This window comes from Phoca vitulina, unplaced genomic scaffold (genome assembly GCF_004348235.1).
Source record: "Phoca vitulina isolate PV1807 unplaced genomic scaffold, GSC_HSeal_1.0 scaffold28, whole genome shotgun sequence".
NCBI classification, from domain to species: domain Eukaryota; kingdom Metazoa; phylum Chordata; class Mammalia; order Carnivora; family Phocidae; genus Phoca; species Phoca vitulina.
In genome coordinates this window covers 10009830-10030190 of record NW_022589731.1, presented here as the reverse complement: position 1 = coordinate 10030190, position 20361 = coordinate 10009830, and the positions used below count along the sequence as shown (strand labels likewise).

The 20361-nt window shown below is 37.7% G+C and overlaps 1 protein-coding gene across 6 annotated transcripts in view; it reads right to left on the bottom strand.

The window, feature by feature from the left end:
- VTI1A (vesicle transport through interaction with t-SNAREs 1A) overlaps nt 1-20361 on the bottom strand; it is a 353802-nt gene that overhangs the window by 138095 nt on the left and 195346 nt on the right. For 4 of the 6 annotated variants that reach the window (XM_032423170.1, XM_032423169.1, XM_032423168.1 and 1 more), the window contains 2 exons: nt 6039-6109; nt 5296-5357 (listed from right to left, as the gene is read on the bottom strand). In XM_032423170.1, coding sequence (XP_032279061.1) covers nt 5296-5357; nt 6039-6109 — 133 coding nt within the window. Of the gene's footprint in view, nt 1-5284; nt 5358-6038; nt 6110-20361 lie in introns of all 6 variants that reach the window. The other 2 variants (XM_032423174.1, XM_032423172.1) reach the window with 1 other exon arrangement.

Here is a 20361-nt window from a genome sequence, read left to right as displayed (position 1 = left end):
CAAAGTATAAATGTTAAGATATTGCAAGGGAAGACATACTTTTCAGTGCATAAAAATTGAGTAAATTCTCAAGGACATCTTTCTTACAAGTCCTGGAAACTCTCTACTGTCGAATTTTTAGACTTTTTTTTTTTAAATTTTATTTATTTATTTGAGAGAGAGAGAGACAGAGACAGCAAAAGATACCATGAGTGGGTAGGAGAGGGAGAAGCAGGCTTCCTGCCCAGCAGGGAGCCCGAAGCAGGGCCAGATCCCAGGACCCTGGGACCATGACCTGAGCCGAAGGCAGATGCTTAACCGACTGAGCCACCCAGGAGCCCCGAATTTTTAGACATTGTAATAAGAATAATTAAAATACAACAAAATGTTTCCTGAGCAAAAGGAGGGAGGGCGGGGAGCATGAATCTTCAAAGAAGATTAAAACAAAACAAAACACCGAGTTGTAGCATATTTCTTTAAGAATAAATTTGTTTACTAAAAAGATTTGTATTTCCAATGCTTACATTGGTCTTGTATTGCTATTTCTGGTGTACTTATCCTTACGAATCATTTTGACAGTACACTAAAATTTTCCAGATGCTTTACCTGTCATTCTACCAAAGCAACAAAACCATGTTGAAAAGGTAAAATGTGATAGCAATGATAGGTGGCAATTATTCCCCAGACTGACTCAGAGGTAGCTCTTACAAAAATACAAGTATTAAATAAGACTGTATGGGTAGCGCCAGCTAGGCCAGCTGCCTTTAGTACTCTCTGGTTTGTTTATCTTATAGATTAGTTACAAAAGGCCTCTCACCCCTACCTGCTTCAACAAGTTACTACACGCATGCTGGAAGGATAAACGAGAATTCACTTTTTGAAGGAAACATTCTGATTTTTTTTTAATGAAAAAAAAATTTTAAACAGCAGGGGCACATACAGGTCATGGATGGGAGAGAGGAAATTATTTGATATTAAGGTAATCATACAGAAAAAGACGTTTAAAAAATACGACATATGCTGTTTCTTTTTGTAAGCCTTTTGCCAGCATGTAACATGCAGTCCATGAGCCAACATTTTGTAACGTGTCCTCCAAATTTATGTCAAAGGAGATCTCAAATCTTAACTGTTATATTCCCAAGAAATCCTTCAGATACTTTTAGAAACAAATATACTATTACTTATAAATTAGTCACTCTTCAGAGGTAAAGAAAAAAAAAAAAAGGATCACGAAGTCTTTTGTTTTCCGACTGAAAATCTTGCAAAGTTCCATCTTCATTTTCCCTGACCACCAGCTCTGTCTGCTCTAATAAGACTTTCCAGTCAGCTGTACATGAAATAATACACACACAAACACACATATACACACAAATATACGAAGAGCAACATGTGAGCCACTCAGCGCTGTTTGTGACGCTTTAAGACAAGCAGTTGTAATAATCACATTTTGTGAGAGTCAATGAAAAATTCATTTCTTTGGCCCCAGTCACCACATGAATGGCCATTTGTTTCGTGACCATTTTCATTATTATCTAAATAGCACTTTATTCCAAACTCTGTCTACAGAGTCAGGAAATGAGCAGTTTGTCCCTAGCTAGTTCTCCATCTTCTGTCAAGACAGAAGAAAAATTACTTTCCAGGAAATCAGCAATATCTGTGTTCTGATGTCAAGTTTCACTATTATAATTTCGAATGGACCAATTTTCTCCTTTGCTTTCTTCCTTTTGGTAATATAGCGTGGTTACGTGAAGAATCATTTATTTATTTATTTTGGTTGAATCAGTGGCTATGTCACTAAACTAGACATAGCTCAATACTTTTTGCATGTTTAGTTCCTTTCAAAACTTGTTTATGATTCTATAAATCATCTCCCGCATCTCTAAACTTTTGAAACATACTGGTTTTATAGCTATTTAAATGATACTTTCTATTGGTTGTTTTCCTGGCATCCTTTTTAATGACCAGTAAGCATTCATTGGAGTCACAGAATCATCAAGAGCTTCCTTGAGACTTAGGTAATTTTAGGAATTCCCCCAGGATTTCTTTCTTTTCTCTCCTTCTAATTTTTTTAGAGAGAGCACACAAACAGGGAGAGGGGCAGAGAGTGAGGGAGACTGAATCTTAAGCAGGTTCCACACCAGGCATGGAGCCTGAAGTGGGCTTGATCTCAACGACCCTGAGATCATGACCTGAGCTAAAATCAAGAGTCGCGGAAGCTTAACTGACTGAGCCACCCAGGCGCCTCTCCCCCAGTACTTTATAAGCACATATTCTCTGGCAGAGTGAAGGCAAGGATCAAAATGGTTTCATTTGAGGACTCCTCAAGGCTTTGTACACAGGCATTAAATAATTACTGAGGAAGTGAATAAGCAGAAAAAAGAAAGGAAGTAAGGAACAAAGGAAGAAGGAAGGGAGGGAGAAAAAAGGGAAATATATATATTTTTTAATGTCATGTGATGGTAATAAAAAAGTAAAAAGCATGAATGGTGGTGGCTACCACTTACTCATTTTTATTTCCCTATCTGCTTTTGGTCAGTCTCACAGATAATTAGGCAGGTTTATATACAGATTCTGGCACTGAAAGAACATTAGTTTCACCTGTCTTCACAAAAGACTAATCGAGACAAATAAAATGACCCAAATGAGGGGCCACGGCACGACATTTCCGTTCAATATACAAAATTAAAAACGATCTAAGCTTAAAAAAATAAAAATAATCAGCAATCTTTCTTTTAAATAAACTAAGCCCATGGTTTAATACAGTGTAGAATATTCCCAGTCATACAGAATCTATCATATGAAAACAAAGAACCTTACGTTGTATGGAGGTAAACACCTATACTGCACAAAGAGCACATTAATTTCTTTTATACATTTGTGAAGGTGACCGATGGGCATGTGGTTTGATATTATATCTTTACTTAAATCAGAAGCAACTGTTGACACACGATGTAGCTATGCAGTTTTGGAAAGAGAATGTGATCTCTTTTTCTGAAAGAAAGTCTCCCCAGTGCTGGAAGGGAATGCCATGTGAATGGGAGAGATATAACATAGGAAGCAAAATCAGAGCATTCAATTAAAGACTTTGGTACATAAAAGCTGGCTCCATTTCTCTAGAGACTGGTTTTCCAGGGAATAATAAAAACAATGAAGTGAAGAAGTTGATAAAATATTTTTGCCTTTTCCCAAGTCCAAAATAAATTGTATATCATGTATTCACTTCATTGTTTAGTTTCTAAACAAAACCACCACCTGCATTTGGTTCCCCAGAGACTCAGTTAGGTTACAGCATTGATTAAGAGTATCTGGATACCTAGGCTGATACCACGATCCCAGTTGAGCCTTATAAAAAACACAATAACCAATACGCACGGGGTGGGGGTGGGGCGCTAAGTGTTTCCTTGGCTCACCATAGCAAGATGATGCCCACCTGGGGATTTTTATTTCTGTTCATACCCTAGACAGATCCCAAAAGGAGATGAGTCAGTGATTGACTGAGCTTACTTACAAAGAGGATCCCAAGTAGATTTCCGCGGAGTAACTTCCCTCTATAGGCTTATGAAACAGGCGCATTAGTCTAATTGCCCTACAGAAAGCCCAGTCAAAGGTTGCAGAAGTGTTTGTGCTTCGCCCTCTCTAAATGACTTGCAAATTTATTCAAACACAATATGAGGAGATGCTTTATTTGTTGAAATAACTGTCTGCAGTGTCCTGCACAAAAGGGTGAGGTACATCAAGCAGAAACATGGACAGAAATACATTGGTTTAGAAACTCATAAATCCTTATTTGAATCTGCCAACCTGAAAGCCACGTAGAGCCCGAATAAACTATTTTTCCTAAATGCTACATCTGATTAAGCCATACCATTAAATGACAGCTGAACTTTAACATTAATATGATATCATTTAAATAACCACATGATTTTTTTTTTTACACTAAAAATGATGAATGATTTCTGGACAGCTCAATTGACATAAAGCAGGAGGACTCTTTAATGAGATTTGACAAAATGGAGACATATGCAGAATATTCGTTACAGCTCACATCGCAGGGGCCCTCCCAGGGAAGCAATAGAGGACTTTTTTCCTTTTTTTCTTTTTTATTGTCTATAGGCACTGAAGCATTCCTTTCAATTGCCACTTCTCTGTGGATTTTTAGTTTTTCTAGGTCATTTACATATTACTCTTAAGCAGAGAATCTGGTGGCTTATGGTTTTGAATCGGGACTGTGCCTGCAGGAAAAGCGGGGACATGGGGAATTAGGTCAGTGTTGGTTGGAAGTGTCCCGGAAACTTCAGGCTCGCTACTGATCAGCCTGATGGAGACCAAGCAACTATACCTTTGTTTGGTTCTCGTGCCATCCATCGCGAACACAGCAAACACACTTCTAGCAAATTATTATATACAGATGCGTGATCAGAGACTTTCCTTACTCTAAAACAGTGTCTCTACAGTATCGATGCCAAAGGATTTCTCCTTTAAAATTCCAATGAAGCTATTCTAGAGGCGATTCTCACCATTCCTCATTCACATTTCCAGCTACGGTCCCAAACTGAAGGTTATGCTAAATGATAATCTTATTTGGTAGATTCTGAATCTAAGAAAATGCCATGCTGAATATACTTACGTAAAAAAAATGGCTCTGATTTTCAGAACAATGAAAACATTTCTCACTTCCCTCCGAAAAATACAGAATACAGAAAACTACCCACTCATTCATTGATTTTCACACTCTCCCCAATATTTTCCATCAGTCAAAGGTTAGGGACAGACGTAAAACATTAACATTTGTTTGCTCACACATGTGAATTCAGATTATTGAGATATTCTCTAAATTTTAAAAAGCATCTTTAAATATATGTAAAATCGAAATATTTCCCCCAAACAGCATCTCTGACAGAAATGAAAACAAGGCAACAGAGCGAGAACACAGCTAATACCGAGAATGCTCCTGATACGGCAGGCCCACATTCCTTCTATAAGAAGGAGGCCATCGAAATAGAAAATAAAATCAGTCTGCTCCTGCCATGGGGACTTCCTCGGGCTATGAAAAAATACTTCATGTCTAACCCTAATTTTTTCCATAGCTTGAGGTAACCCCCCTAGCTCAAACCTTCTCTCTAATCTAAGTTACTCAGTATGTGTCCCTGTCCAAACAAGAGTTAATATCCGTGCTTTGTCATTTCAAAGGGGTCTTGACACAGGGTACTAAGAGCAGAGGCTCACATGCCTGGAAAATGCCCCGTTGCAACTAGATGAAAAACATCGTTTCAAAAAAGGGAGAGAGAGGAAGATAGGTCCCTACCTTGCTCTTACCTTCGCAACATCCCCGTCAGAACCCTGGAGCTTTTCCCCAAGTTAGCATCTGTTTCCCGAAGCTAGGAGGAGAAAAGCAGCATTAAAACAAAACAAAACAAGACTTCATGCAATTGGATCGTTTTGAAAGAGCACTGGCAAGCAGTAATTTTTTTCATGGATGAAAATCCAATTAGTAATAGATACTTAAATACACTAAAATACATCTTGATACCTATACAATCCCTGAAAAATTTAGATTTAGAAAATTACATGTGATAGATAATCCCAGGAGCATTAAACTGGATACTTGAACTGGCTATAAAAGCAAATATCTCGTAGACTGACAAAGTTGAATACACATCTCATAATTAAAATCCAATTTTGAATGTGTGAAGTCCTAGAAATATGAACGGAAAGGAAAATAAACTGAGGGAGGAGGAGACATCATTATCTTTACAGCTTTCACTCTGAAAGACTTGACATACTCCAAAATCTCCCTCATGACATTCTGTTAGAGAGCTAAATAAAATATCTACCTGGGGGCAGTACGGGATGGGGAAAGAAAGAGTCAGCTTATTCTTTCTCCATTCCACACTCTTTTTTTCTTCTCCCCTTACCCGACATCCCTCATATACCCTTGCCATTTTTATACACACTTATATTTATGTCATTGCTACTGTCTATGCATGTGCTGAAGGCCTTTTGTTTTATATCTTCTCATTTACTGAATTTATGAAAAAAATTGTATCACTTCTACTTACTCGTTCACGTGCACGCTGTATTTTTTCTCTGTCATGACTGAGGTTTTCCAACATCTCCTGGCCAATTTGCTCTGTGGAAAAGGAAATCTGAGTGAGGAAAGGCGACTTTGGGTGTAAGTACAACCTCCAGAAGTACCACAGTGGCAGTGGGTGCAGAGTTCACGTTCAATGAGTGTACATTATATATCGGACACGTGTTTCATATACTTGGAAAATATGTAAGAAGTATTTAATACATTTACCTATGTATCTTAGGTATGATTAGGTGGGATTTACAATTCAATCTATAGAACGTGACCAACAAGGCAGTGATGATGGAGAGGTGACAGGACTTGCCCAAGGCCACCTCGGCCGATTTGTTATCCGCCCAGATGGAGAGCCCCGGTCCAGCGGCCTTCCTATTACCTTATCATCCTGCAATCTAGTCTCTGGTTTTGCAGGTTACAACTAACGCTAATGAGTCTACTCTTCCTCCCCCACTTTATTATTGCACTGCTTTGCGTATGCAAGCGGAACTCCAGTTAGAGCAATTTTGATTTTAATGTATTCGTCCCACATACACAGTCCTTGTACTCTTGTACTCTCAACCAATGTAGCTTATTGCTAGTGGAACTCTCTCTGGGCTTGGAGCAAGGGCTCCTTTAGTGTGTTCTCAGCTGCCGTGGGTACTTGAGTCAGGACGAGGGGCACTTCACACATGGTTGAGGAGAGCTCAAGCTGCAGACAGAACTTCCATTTATACAGGAATAGGCAGGTTAGAACATTCATTAAAAAGCACACTGCTGAGTTCCGACGAGGTTTTCTTCTGCTGTGATCATCCCATTTGGTTGGCACTGGCTGGCTCTCCTCCTTTTACGAGAATGTAGGTATGTCCTAACCTGACAAATATGCAGCTGCCTTGAATAAATTTTTTTTTTTCAGACTTACTCTCCATCACCTGGGAGGTACCTTATTCTATAAGGATGACAAATCTGACTCACCTGTAATGCTGGCAACCTATCTATCACATGCACACATTTCTTTCTTTTCTTTTTTTTTCTTTTGTATCATTCGTCTCTTTACCCACAACCTATACCAACAATTATCCTCGGCTTATAAATGTATTGAAACACTCAACCAGCATCTATTACAATGACAGCAAATAATTTCATAAAGTCATTAGGAAATCACCATGGTAGTTATTTGGCTCATGTATGTACACTAATAAACTTTTTAGAGGGACATCCTAAAAACTGTCGGGCAGTGGTTAGGCCATATTGAGAGCTTAGGTTGGGAAGTCACATTGCATGAGCCTAATCCCCAGTGCCGATGCTTACTGACTGTGTGACCTTGCATATGCTCCCTAACTTCATCGTGCCTTAGTTCTTCACCTCTAAAATAGAAAGAAGATCATTCTATGTCAAGGGGCTGGAGCAAAGGTTAAATAATTCAGTTAGAATACTTAACATAGTGACTGGCCTATAGCAATAAGCATTTATTGAACGATTATGATCGATATAAAGAACCAATGGACTGTTATGACCTGGGCCCTCTCCCATCCTAGGTCAGCTACAACCCACTGGAACTGGGTATCACCAAGACAAAATATCTGTCCTACCTTCCTCACAAAATTGTGGTTATAGTCAAATGAAATAACCTTAGGAAAAATGTTTTGAAAGCTATAGGAATATCATACAAATGCATGTAATTGCATAATACGTGGGAACCAATGCACTCAGTGAAAAATCATAGAGTTCCTACTCTGTGCTCGGTGTAGATGCTGGGGACATGGCCAGTAAAGAAGATCAAGCCCTTGTACTTATGAACTTTTGTGCTAATAGTGAAGATTTGGCAGCCAAAGGGCAAATGCTACATTAGAGTTTGTCTTTCATGGCACAATAGAAAAAGGACTGTATATTCCTTTCATGATAAAAAATCCAAGTAATAAAAAACGCTTAAACACAAAAGCATCAATGTATTTTTGATACCTATACAAACTCTGAAAATTCTTTCCAGTAGAGTACCTTCCTACTATAGTATCTCCTTTCAGACAGATGTTAGCTTCTTTTTAATTCTATTCAATATATCCTTAAGGTACTTTGGATAAGATATGTGGCTCCCAGTAGAGGCACCATAAATGTAGAAGATGATACCAATAATGAAGAAGGAAAAACCAACTAGAGTTGAATTTTTCTTTTTTGCAGATGAACTATAATATTCAATTTTGTCATCCTATTAAGTATCACACTGACTTCCTTTAAGCAACATAATTAAGCAATCTTAATTCATTTTAACTCAAAATCTCAAATATCTAGAGACACCATCAATACTCTAATTATTTCAGCAAAATACTACTTATATAATATTTTCTCCTATCAAGATTAATGGCATTATAATAAATAATTTTAAACAAACAGGAAATAGGTTACCATCACTGTGCCTGTCACCAGCATAATGTTTCCAGTAAGTGTTCGTGGAAGGAAGCAATGAGAGATGGAAGTAGAGTACACGGAAGGAGTCTGTGAAGTGCATGAGAGGTTTGTGATCTATTCTTGCTCTCAAAGCATATCAAGTGGGGCATTGGAGAAGTCAACATTGGAATGCAGCTAACAGACCCACAATTCTATCACGTTTGCTAGGGGAAAGACTATTCTGAATGGATCCATAGTCTGCTACTGAAGGAGACAATAGAACAAGCAGTGAAGAGCTCAGGCCTTTCCAGGAGCTGTTAAATCACTCCGTCAATCTCCTGGGAAATATCTCAGCATCCAAAGTCCTAACCCATCTGGCAAGAGAAGAGATATTGGCAAGAGTGCCCACGTCTTGGTCTTAATACACAGATACCATCCATTTGTTGGAAACAGAATTCTTTCTTTCATTTCTTATTTGCTACCTTCATTTTTAATGCCCCAGTAAAGCAAAGTCCAGGCCAAGCATATTAGAAATGCTTACACTTATAGGATGAAAGGAGAAATTCATCAAGCAAAGTTAGGTATGGTTTTTTTCCTTATGTGTTCCTCTACTCCAGTCAAAACAAAACAAGACAAAATTGGAAAGGATTATTTTTAAAACAGACTCTCCTTGGGCAGACTAGTATTAGACATTTAGGGATCATCTTATTAAAAAACTCAGTAACACTGTTAGGTTCACTTTTCTTGAATAATTTCACTGAAGGTGTAAGCACTCACCAAACTCCAATAAAGAAAGAACACAAGCTCGTAGGCCTAAACCACTGTGGATATGATATTCCCAGTTTAGAGTTTTCAGATCTTTAAACTTTCACAGTGCCTTTAGAATGGGAAATAGCCATGCTGCCTCCACTGAAATAACTTGAGAAATCATAAATTTTATAAATCCTGCACTTGTTGACTGTGAGGATCTTCTTGAGAGTAAGAAACAATGGGAAGCATACAAGAAAATCAAAACTGATGCCGTATGCTGGAATTCTACATGTCAGTGTGAGCATGACAAATGAATTCCTGGAAAGAAAAGTTCCTTCCTGCTCTTCTTCTATCCTTCCCACAGGGGTCCTGGGAATTATCCTGGGAGTATAGCATTCAAACTCACTAAGTGAGTTTTTGTTTTCACAATAGCCAGAATGAATCATATTCTTGATCTATGGCCCCTTTTTTCGGGGTTACAAACGGCAGAATGCATTTTGGCTAACATTTCCTCTCCTTTTCAATATATTTGGGGTGGGGTTAGGAGAGACACACCAGGCACTCTACACTTTCCTGCCTCATGAAGGAAGAGAGAAGCAGGAAACTGCAAATCTAGCGAGATACTTCCTGAAGGACTGACTGGCCTGGCATCACAAAAGGTAAGACTTAGCTTGAGGAGCCTGTGCCACAGAAAGCATCATTGCTCTTCATTCAAAATAATAATGTCACCTGAACCATCATAAGACCGACATGAATGAATTTTAACAAATAATTATTGGACTTGTATTTTGGAGATGAGCAGATTAAAATATTCTTCATATGAAGGTAGAACTGACTGAGGCTCACATCATATTAAAACATAAACATGACTGAAAGGGAAGGAACCTCAAATATAATTAATCAGAAAATGTTCCATTGATAAATTCAAAATATTAAAAAAAATCGTAGCCATTATACTATAAATAGTGCACTCACCAGAAAAAAATTGATTATTTTTCATCACACGTCCATTTAACCCTCTTGTTGCAAACTTTGTTAAGGATGTGATTGCCAGCAAATTATTTTAAAAAGTGAAGACATCCAGTTGAGCCTTCTTTAAAGAACTAAGATAAGGTAAGGTTATTTTCTGGCACTCAAAACTTCATTAGCAATTTTAGTAACAGGTAAAAGGTATTCATAATTATCCAGCTATTGTGCAGATAGGGACTTCACTGAAATGCAGGACTGCATAGAAATACCATAAAAGAGCTATTTTTTGAAGAACGTGCTTTCATATGTATGCTGCAGAACACCGAAAACCACAAAACATATTTCCTAATAACGTGGAGTACTGAATTTTGGACCTGACTTTGGAACTTCTGACCACCAAACTATTAAAAGTAATGCTTTGGGAAAGCAAAGGAAGTCACACACAGACTTCCCAGGAGGGAGGAGCTCATGGAGTGCTTGGGTCAGCCATCCTTTGGCATTTAGCACACCTTCTTAGACACTGACTCTGCTATCATGCCCTGAGTGGGGTAGGTTATCCTCAGTATTGATGCTACTCAGACATGAAGAGTCTCGAATTCCCGATGCCTGGAAAAGTAAGGGAATGGAAAAGACAGTTCTTTCACCATCTTCCATTATTTGACAATTCAAGATACGTGAGGAATTTCTGTTTCCAGTTAGGATGTAGAAAGATGTAAATGAGTCTCATAGAAACAAGAAAAACCCAGCCACAATAATTACCATTGTTGTGTGGGGAAGTCCAGTATATGCAAGGAAGCTCTGATAGATTCTAGAGAGAAACAAGCACCTCATATGTGAGCAAAGAGCTATGGCAATATTCATAGCTAGGGTGAGTGCCTGAGTTAAGCACAGGACTGCCATAGAGAAACTTCTCAGGGATGAAGAGAAATCATTCAGACACCTTATGAAAATGTAGGTGTACAGGACAGAATGAAATCTGGATGAGCTATAAACACAAAAACAAATGGCTTGGTTTGGTAATTCTCCTCCAATCTCCAAATTTGCCAAGCAAGAGGCAGTGGAGGAGGGGCTGGTTAGTAAAAAGAAAAATCACATATTCCTACATATTCTTGTGGTGTTTGTATTCTGAGACACTGCCAGAAGCTAAGCCCAAATATGAACCAAAAATATCGAAAACTGCAGACCCACTCCCAGATCAAATACTGACAAGATTAAAAAAAAAAAAAAAGCAGCCTAAACACAGGTTGGGGGGGGGCACTCATCTCAGATAAATCCAATCTAATTAGAGATTCAGCTTAACACCAACTCAATTTTGGAAAGAATCTGATCAGTCCATTGATCAAATATAAGATAAAATGCTTTCAGAGAAAAATAAATTTAGACTCTACTGTCCCTTTTCACACTATGTCTAGAATACTACACATATTTCAAGGCATGCAAAAAAAGGAGGGGAAAGAGAATAATAAAGTAAAAACACAGCCTACGTAAGTAGACCAACAGATGGGCTTATTTATTAGAGTTAGCAGATAAAGATTTTAAAACAAGTATCATAATGGTGTTAAAGAATTTCTTGGAAAAGGTAAGCATAATAGGTGAAGAGATGGTTTTTTTAGGAAACAAATGGAAACTCTAAAAAGGAACTAAATGAAATTTGAGAACGAAAAAAAACAGCATCTGAAACCAATTTGCTGGGTGGACCAAACAGAGTATCATTTTACTATACAAGAAAGAGTCCTTGAACTTAACACAGGTTAATAGAAATTATCCAAACTAAAGGAGGAAACGAAGTTTGAAAAATAAAAAATAAAAAGAACAGAGCATCAACAATCTGTGAGATAATAACAAGTGGTTTTACACACATACAATTAGATTCCCAGAAAAAGAGATTCCCAGAGACAAACAATAGAAGAAATATTTGAAGAAATAACAGCCAAAACTTTTCAAACTTTATTTTAAAAAAGTCAATCCACAGATCAAAGTAGTTCAACAGCTCTGAGCAAGATAAATACAAAGACAACCACACCTAGTCACATCATAGTCAAATTTCTAAAAACTAAAGATAAATAAAAAATCTTAAAAGCAGCCAGAGGGGGAAAAACAACATGTAGCAATGATAAGAATGAGGGTTGAATTTTCATCAGAAAATGATGCAAGAAGACACTGGAGCAACATCCCAAAGTGCTGGGGGGAAAAAAGTCATCCTACTCTTCTGTATTCAGTGAGAATATCCTTTAAAGGTAAGGTTAAATAAAGATAACTTTAGATAATTTAAAGCTGGGAGAATCATCCAGAAGAACTGAGCTACAAGAAGTGTTAAAGGAAATTCTTCGGGTTGAAGGGAAATGACAGTAGATGGAAATCTGGATCTACAGAACTCAGATCCAAATAAAGTAAAAATAACAACAACATATGTAGATTTAAATATATGAAAACCAGAGCACAAAGGATGGAGAATAAACAGGAGTATACCGCTGACTGGTTTTTAAGTTATATGTGAAGTAGCATATTTCTTTAAAGTAGACTGATAAATTAGGGATGAAAATTGTAATCCTTAAGCTTCTCTGTCCAATATGGTACCCACTAGCCACATGGAGCTATTTAAATATTAAAATTAAATTTACAATTCAGTTCCTTTTTGGCACTAGTCACATTTCAAGTGCTCAGTAACTACACTGGATTAATGGTTATTATAATGGGGAAGACGGAAATACCATCTCTAGAAGGGTGTCCCAATTCCCCCTGTCTTTAAGACCCACTTAAAAGAAAATAAAGAAGTAGCCACTTGAGCTTTACTTTAGTACAGCACTTCCCGTCTTTGGGCCTCAGTTTCCTTAAATGTAAAATGACAGTCTTAGACTGGATAATCTTCAGTGTCCCTTGTGGCTCTAAAATATTGGAACTCAATGACTCTATAAAATCCTAACGCCTCTCTTTCTCTATAGAGCACGCAAAACAAACAAACAAACAAACAAACAAACAAAAAATCTAGAGCACAAGGGCCAAATCAGGCCCAAAGACGTATTCCCATCCCCGGGGCATGCCCGACCCTGGCAATGTTCAAAAAAAAAAAAAAAAAAAGAAAACAAGAAACAATTCAAACTTGAATGCTTTTAAGCAAGTCATACACTCTCCAGATTGCCCACGTCTGTAACAGTGGAGTGCTTCATACAGTAGCCTGTTGGGCCTCCGAGGACATTCGAATTTACTATGTAGTATAAAATATTTACAAGCACTTGGATGATGACATTATTACAGAAAACTATACATTCATATAAACTGAAGGTAAGCTTGTGCATTCTTAATAGACATACAGCAAAAGAGTGTGCATGGCCCAGGTTTTTAGCAATTATGATTTAATATTACCTCCTTAGCAGGTGAGTATGTATTCTATTTTGCTTTAAGATGATCAAATCTATCATTAAGCAATTAAAAAAATCATCAGCACTACTTTCATCAAAGTCATAGGAGTGGAACCTCCCCTTAGTTACCTGGTTTGCTGCAGATAATTAACAAACACTATTCCCAGAGCCCTCAGACATTAGTCAATGAATTGCTGTACCACCAATAATGATGCTCTGGAATTGAGCAGGTACTATGTAAACTGAACTTGCTAAACAAAAGGAGCCATGTTAATTACAGCTCCATTCAAAAATGAGAATGAATCTGTTCTATTCTGTGAAACAAGACTGGAGCAGTGGGAAGGACATCCTTTTCTCACAGTTCAATAAAGAATGTAAAAGCCAGGAGATGAAGCAGCAGAAAACCTGAATGGGTAAAATTGTCAAAACACATTCCAAAGGCTCACTTGCGGAATTTGCTAAACATGGATTTACTTAGCAGACAAGAGAGACCTGTTCAGCATCATCCAGATCTCTAGGTTGAATGAATGACTCAAAGAAAACCCAAAAAGTGTTGTAAACTATGACAAGTGACTGGAAAGTAATTAGAAAGCCTTTTTAGAAATCATTGTGGGCAGAGTTAATCACTATCTACACCCTTTGTGAACTACACCCGCTTCTATCACGGAATGTATAACATTCTAATTATCCACTTATTCAGAAGTCACTATTGGGTACCCCCGCAGAATTTGTGTGGCCAGCAAACATGTCTTGCTTTCATGGAACACTTCTGAACTGGTTGGCGACAAAACATTTTTTTAAACAGACTTCACATAAAAAGCTGGCCTTCTAATTTCTTTTGAAATTTGGAATTCATGGCAACCCTGAGTCCCTATTCCCACATGGTAAACAGGCTGGAGCCACATACCATGGGGTTTGCCACCTGCCCATCTGACCTCTCTCACTCATTTATGTTCCCGCTTTGCTGCTGTGGAATCTGAGTTTGTGACTCCTTGCTTATATGTTCTCCCTTCCCCATTAGATTATAACCTTCTCTAAAGATGAGGCCATTTCTTACTCCTCTTAGTCTGCCCACCATTTTCAGAGGCAATGCCTGACATACATGCAGGGGCACAGAACATTTTTGTTGATGGCAGCCACTGAGCTTGAAACTACAGTCGCTTTCTATAAATTTATAGTCATAGACATACAGATTTTTAGAAGAAATATAAGCCTTAAAAGTAACAGCACAGATGAACAAATGAGGGTACAGGGATTCGGGGGTGAAGGTCACTCAGGTCACATTGCTAATTGCCAATAGAGCTGCAACCGTGACTCAAGCCTCCCGAGTCCTTATGTCACTCATCCTTGCGGCAATAAATAAATAAATAAATAAATAAATAAATAAATAGTATTTAAAATGTCCAGTCCAAAATGCATTACAATGTGGGTGATAAGGAACTGTAATACTTTGGTACACTTTTAAGATGTCAGTGTCCCTGGGTGATGTATGGAATTGTTGAATCACTACACTGTACGCTTGAAACTAATATAACACTGTATGTTAACTATCCTGGAATTAAAAAAAAAAAAGTGAAAAATAAAATGTCAGTCCCAAGAAAGGCTTCCCAATAGCTTGGGCAAGAGTGGGACAGGAGACAGTCTCTACATTTCTCGAACATCGTTCCCATACAAGAACCATAGCACTCTACAGACAAATGTGCTGTGATTTCATGGTCTGACTGAAATAACTTTCTGTTCTTTATAAATTATACAAACAGCAAAAAAGTATTATAATTATCCAAACCTTTTGGCTTCAGTATATTCCTGTTCTTTTAAAAAATAAGGGGCCAATTCTCATACAGAATTGTGAAATGTCCATCCCACTGACCCATTTCTCCCCTCTCTGTTCACTTTGGCAAGTGAATTTGTTATTCTTTTTTTTAAAAAATATTTATTTATTTGAGAGAGAGAGAGAGAACACAAGCAGGGGGGAGGGGCAAAGGGAGAAGGAGACAAGCAGACTTCCCACTGAGTGGGGAGCCCAACATGGGGCTCGACCCTAGGACCCTGAGATCATGACCTGAGCCGAAACCAAGAGTTGGATGCTTAATCGACTGAGCCACCCAGGTACCCCTGAATTTTTTATTCTTAACAAATGAATCTCGGAGGTGGAAAATTTAATATATTTAAATTGCTCATTCTTGCTGTGAAAAGCAGGTAATTGGGAGATGACATTCCAACCTCTCTCCTCTGCCCCGCCCCCAAAACCCATACAAGTACACATTTATGGAATAAAACATTACTTGGCTTCAGACCTATGTTCAGAGCATAATAGGAGAACACTTCACTCACTGTTCTGGAATGGGATCTGGAGCAGATAAAATCACAGAATCATCATATGTGAATGAAAGATGATACTAGAATTTTTGGTCCTGCCATTCCTTTTCTTGATATATTTTTTTCTGGTCTTAGTTTTATCCTTAATTTGAACTGAAGCTAGAACGGAAAAATGGCCTGAAGGATGGAATCGTTTCTTTCCTTTTGATTCAGGTATGTGGCAATAGATGCATGTCAATATATAAATATACGAGTAATAGACACACATAGCTTGTGATCTTCAGATTAAATACTAAAAATTACTTAAGTCACATCAATTTGAAATATGAACTGGCTTCTCTCACTTAGCTTAATGATTCCAAGGTTCATTCATATTGTGGCAGGTATCATTCATTTTCATGGCTGAAAAAATATTCCATTGTACAGATAAACCACATTTGGTTTACCCATTCATCCACTGATGGATATTTTGGTTGTTTCTACCTTTCTACCTTCTACTACTTTGTGAATAGTGCTGCTATGAATACTCATGTACAAGCATTTCTATGACTATCTGTTCTGGGTATATGCCTATGAGAGGAATTGCTGGACCATATGGTAATTCTGTATTTAAACTTTTGAGGAACCACAAAACTGTTTTCCACAGTGGCTATATATACCATTTCATACTCACATTAGCAACGTATGAGGGCTCCAATTTCTCCTTGGCCACACTTACTATTTTCCATTTTTAAAACTTATAGCCTTCCTAGTAGGTGTGAAGTAGCATCTCATTGTGGTTTTGATTTGCACTTCCCTAATGACTAATGGTGTTTAGCATCTTTTCATGTTCTTGTTGGCCATTTGGGGAATCTTCTTTAGAGAAATGTCTACTCCTAATCCTCTGTCCATTTTTAAGTTGGCTTGTCTTTTGGTTGTGGAAGCTGTAAGAGTTTTTTATATATTCTGGATACTAGACCCTTATCAGACATGTGATGTGTAAATATATTCTCTCATTGTGTAGGTGTCTTTTTATTCTCTTGATAGTGTCTTTTGATGTTCAAAAGTTTTAAATGTGAGTGAAGTACAATTTATCTATTTGTTGTTGTTGTCGCTTGTGCTTTTGGTGTCATATCTAAGAATCCATTGCCACATCCAGGCCATAAAGGTTAATCCATATGTGTTCTTATAAGAGTTTCATAGTTTTGGTTCTCATATTCAGGTCTTTGATCCACTTTGATTTAATTTTTGTTTCCGGTATGAGGTAGGAGGCTGCATTCACAGAAAATACTCAGAATTCGCCTGGAAAAAGTTATCTTCTTATATATCTTACATATTTAAAAAATCTAATTTATACCCTAACTTAAAGCTGGAACCAACATTTTCATTGATTTATAAATTAAAATGTCATATTTTATACAGTATTTTTTCATATCTTGACTCATCTGAGCACACTGAAAGCCAGACACATAGGTTAAAATAGGAGGAGGGAGCATGGATATATTGGACAAAGGAAAAAAGAAAGTTACTGAATCCGAACTAGCACAGGATGATGGGTACAGGCAGAGACAAGGCCTTGAACACTGATGCTGCTGAATTTTAGCATTTGGAAACACAAAGTTTTGATCTAAAATCCCTGATCAACATTCAAGAAATATCAGGCAGGAAATCATGTTGGACATTTATGGGGAAAAATTGAGCAAGTGAGAAGAGTGGCATTAAACGTGGTTTAGAAATTAAAGAAATGATTAAAGTTTGGAAATCAAATTTCAGAGGGATAAAATCAGTTTCTTTAATTTTTCAACAAAGTGTCATTTCTGCTACCCACATATCTAGTCCTGAGAGCAAAGTCAACAAACATACTCCATATGGGCTGCCGCTCTTTGACACCAAACACCTGGAAGATAGTATAAATCAATCACATTGCCCCTGAACATGCCTTGTAACTACCTCTCTCTTCGCAATGCTCCAGGCAATCAACTCCAATTGATCAGAGTGGGCACAGGGGATAAGGCCTACTTGCTATCCTGGATCTATAGCACTGGGGTCTTTTTTCAATTGACAACAGAGAATACCCACTTTCCAGCTTACAGCCAGTGCTCTCATTTTTGAATTTTCTGCCATTTATTTCTTTCAAAAGCCTGCGGGTGATGACTGAAATTTAAAGGGGATAGTCAATGGCAATCTGGTAGTATGCTCCTCCGTTTCTAGACTAGACACATTCATGGAACTTGAAATAAACAGAGTTGCGGAGCCCTCATTCTAGGCTGGCTGAATTAGAATCCCTGGAAATGGGGTCCAGACATTTATATTCTTAAAATTTTCTGGAAGTCATGTTAAACTCTTTGTGAAGGACTGCCAGCTTTTATTCCTCAACATTCTCTAGTGCTATATATTTGGCTCCTATAGGGAATTTACCCCTTTAACTCTGGGTCTTTGGTACTCATGAGATTTACTTAAGAAATTATGAAACAAGGAACGTTTTATGCTGTTTTAGTGAAGCTGATTTCAAGAATAAGGTTCATTACATTTCTTGGTTTGTCTTAAACCACCCCCACACTTTCTCCCCTTTCCGATTTTTTTGACAGTACAGGAAATAATTAATTTTGTACTATGGAACAATATAAACTATGTAATCCAACATAGTTTCTTCTTTGGCCTGAATCCTAGGAAGCTCTGGGTGAGCTTAATCCTTAATTGTTAGAGCATTGCTCTAGGATTTCTTCATAGAGTGAATCCCTCCTCCGCCCTCACCCAAATCTTCCCTTTAATTCTTGGCTTCTGTCTTCTGTCCTGGGTTAATTTTTTTCTGCTCTTGGTACACTTGCCTGATATTTTATGGTAAGATATTTCTTTTTGTGAAAGAAGATGGGTCATAGATCAATCAATAAACAAAAGTAAGCCATATGGTTAACACACAAATTCCTGGGCCCCACACCCATAGTTTCTAATTCTAATTCAGTAGGCCTGGGGTGGGGCCCAAGGTGTTGCCTTTCCAACAAGTCCCCAGATGATGCTGATGCTGCTGGTTCCCTGGGACTGTGCTTGGAGAACAACTATTCTGGAGTAGAAATCTGCAAGGGCCCTTCAGCCAATCTAGTCCATGGCCTGTTTTTGTAAATAAAGTTTAACTGAAACACACACAAACACACAGAAGTAATCCAGAGCCATCTACAGAGGACTCTAAAATGTAAGGGGGAGAATTTATACTATATCATGAAGCAGCCAAAAAGATGGAGACATTTTATTCCTGAATAACTCCAAAACAGAAGGGCCCTGCATTTTAGACACTGACATTTAGAGAGGTAGAAATTAATGAAACTCAAGGTAATCAGTGAACACAAAAAGGATGGATGATTTTATGGTATATTCTAGCAGAGTTTTAAGGTAATGTGACCTTAGTACTATTTCTCAACTTGAGATGTATGGCTGATAAAAGATCCAAACTGAGCTTAAATTATTGTCTTCCTAAAAAAATAAAAGATATATGAGGGAGCTAAAGATTTCCTAATATTTATGCTATCCTTCTGACGTTAAAGAAAAGGCTAAATAAATATGGATTTGGATAATCTAGCTCATCAGATGGTAACTGCTGGTCAATGTCAGGTGAAGAACAGTAGAGAATCATTCAGTTTTGTAAACTGAAGTATCAGTTTGACCTTACAAGGATAGTATATAATGAAGCATGCACTTAGAGACTTCTTTTAGTAAAACTCCTTAAAAAATAGTTTACTATTGTTTGCCTTTCTTAGCAAGCACTATGACATTGGGAGTTTCTAAAATACAGAGTAAAACAAAGTTACTATTGTTTCTAAATACAATAGAGAATTTATTAGGCTTCATCAGCTAGGCTGTATATTGAACTTATTAGCATAATTCTAAGTAGAATTTTTAATTATATCTCAATAGGCTCTGTTAGGGAACCACTAAAATTGAGTCCTTTACCGAACTTCCATGTAAGAGTATTAACAAGTTGAGATAGGGCATTTTTGAGGGAAAAAGGCATGCAGGCTTAAACCCTTGGTGATGAAAAATGACTTCATTCATTCAATATATACCCAACAAAAGTTTACTGCTTTCAGGCTGTGTGTAAAATACTGCAGTGAATGTTTCCCTCCAGGGAAAGTTTTTTATTTTGGGCTACTATTTATTGACTGCTTCGTTGTATGCCAGACACTGAGCTAATCACCTGACAGATACTGCATTTAATCTTCACAACCACCATACGAAGTAGATTATTATTAACCCCTTCTATAGACAAAGAATCTGAGGCTCAGAGAGGTTAAAGTAATTTGCCCAAGGTTGGTCAGCATTCCAAACCCATGTCTGCACATCCAGAACGGCTTGGTAAGAATTAATCCTTTTGAAACTAGACTTGGAAAAAAACAAACCAAACAAAACCCAACCCAACTACAAAAACCATGTCTGATTGATCCCCAAGTCGATGGTTGTGGCCACTGGAACACATGTGCTTTCAGCACCCCAGAAAAGGCCAACATCACAGGCATTCTGGCCTCATAATACGGAGCAACACTTCGGACAAACACAGAACAAAAA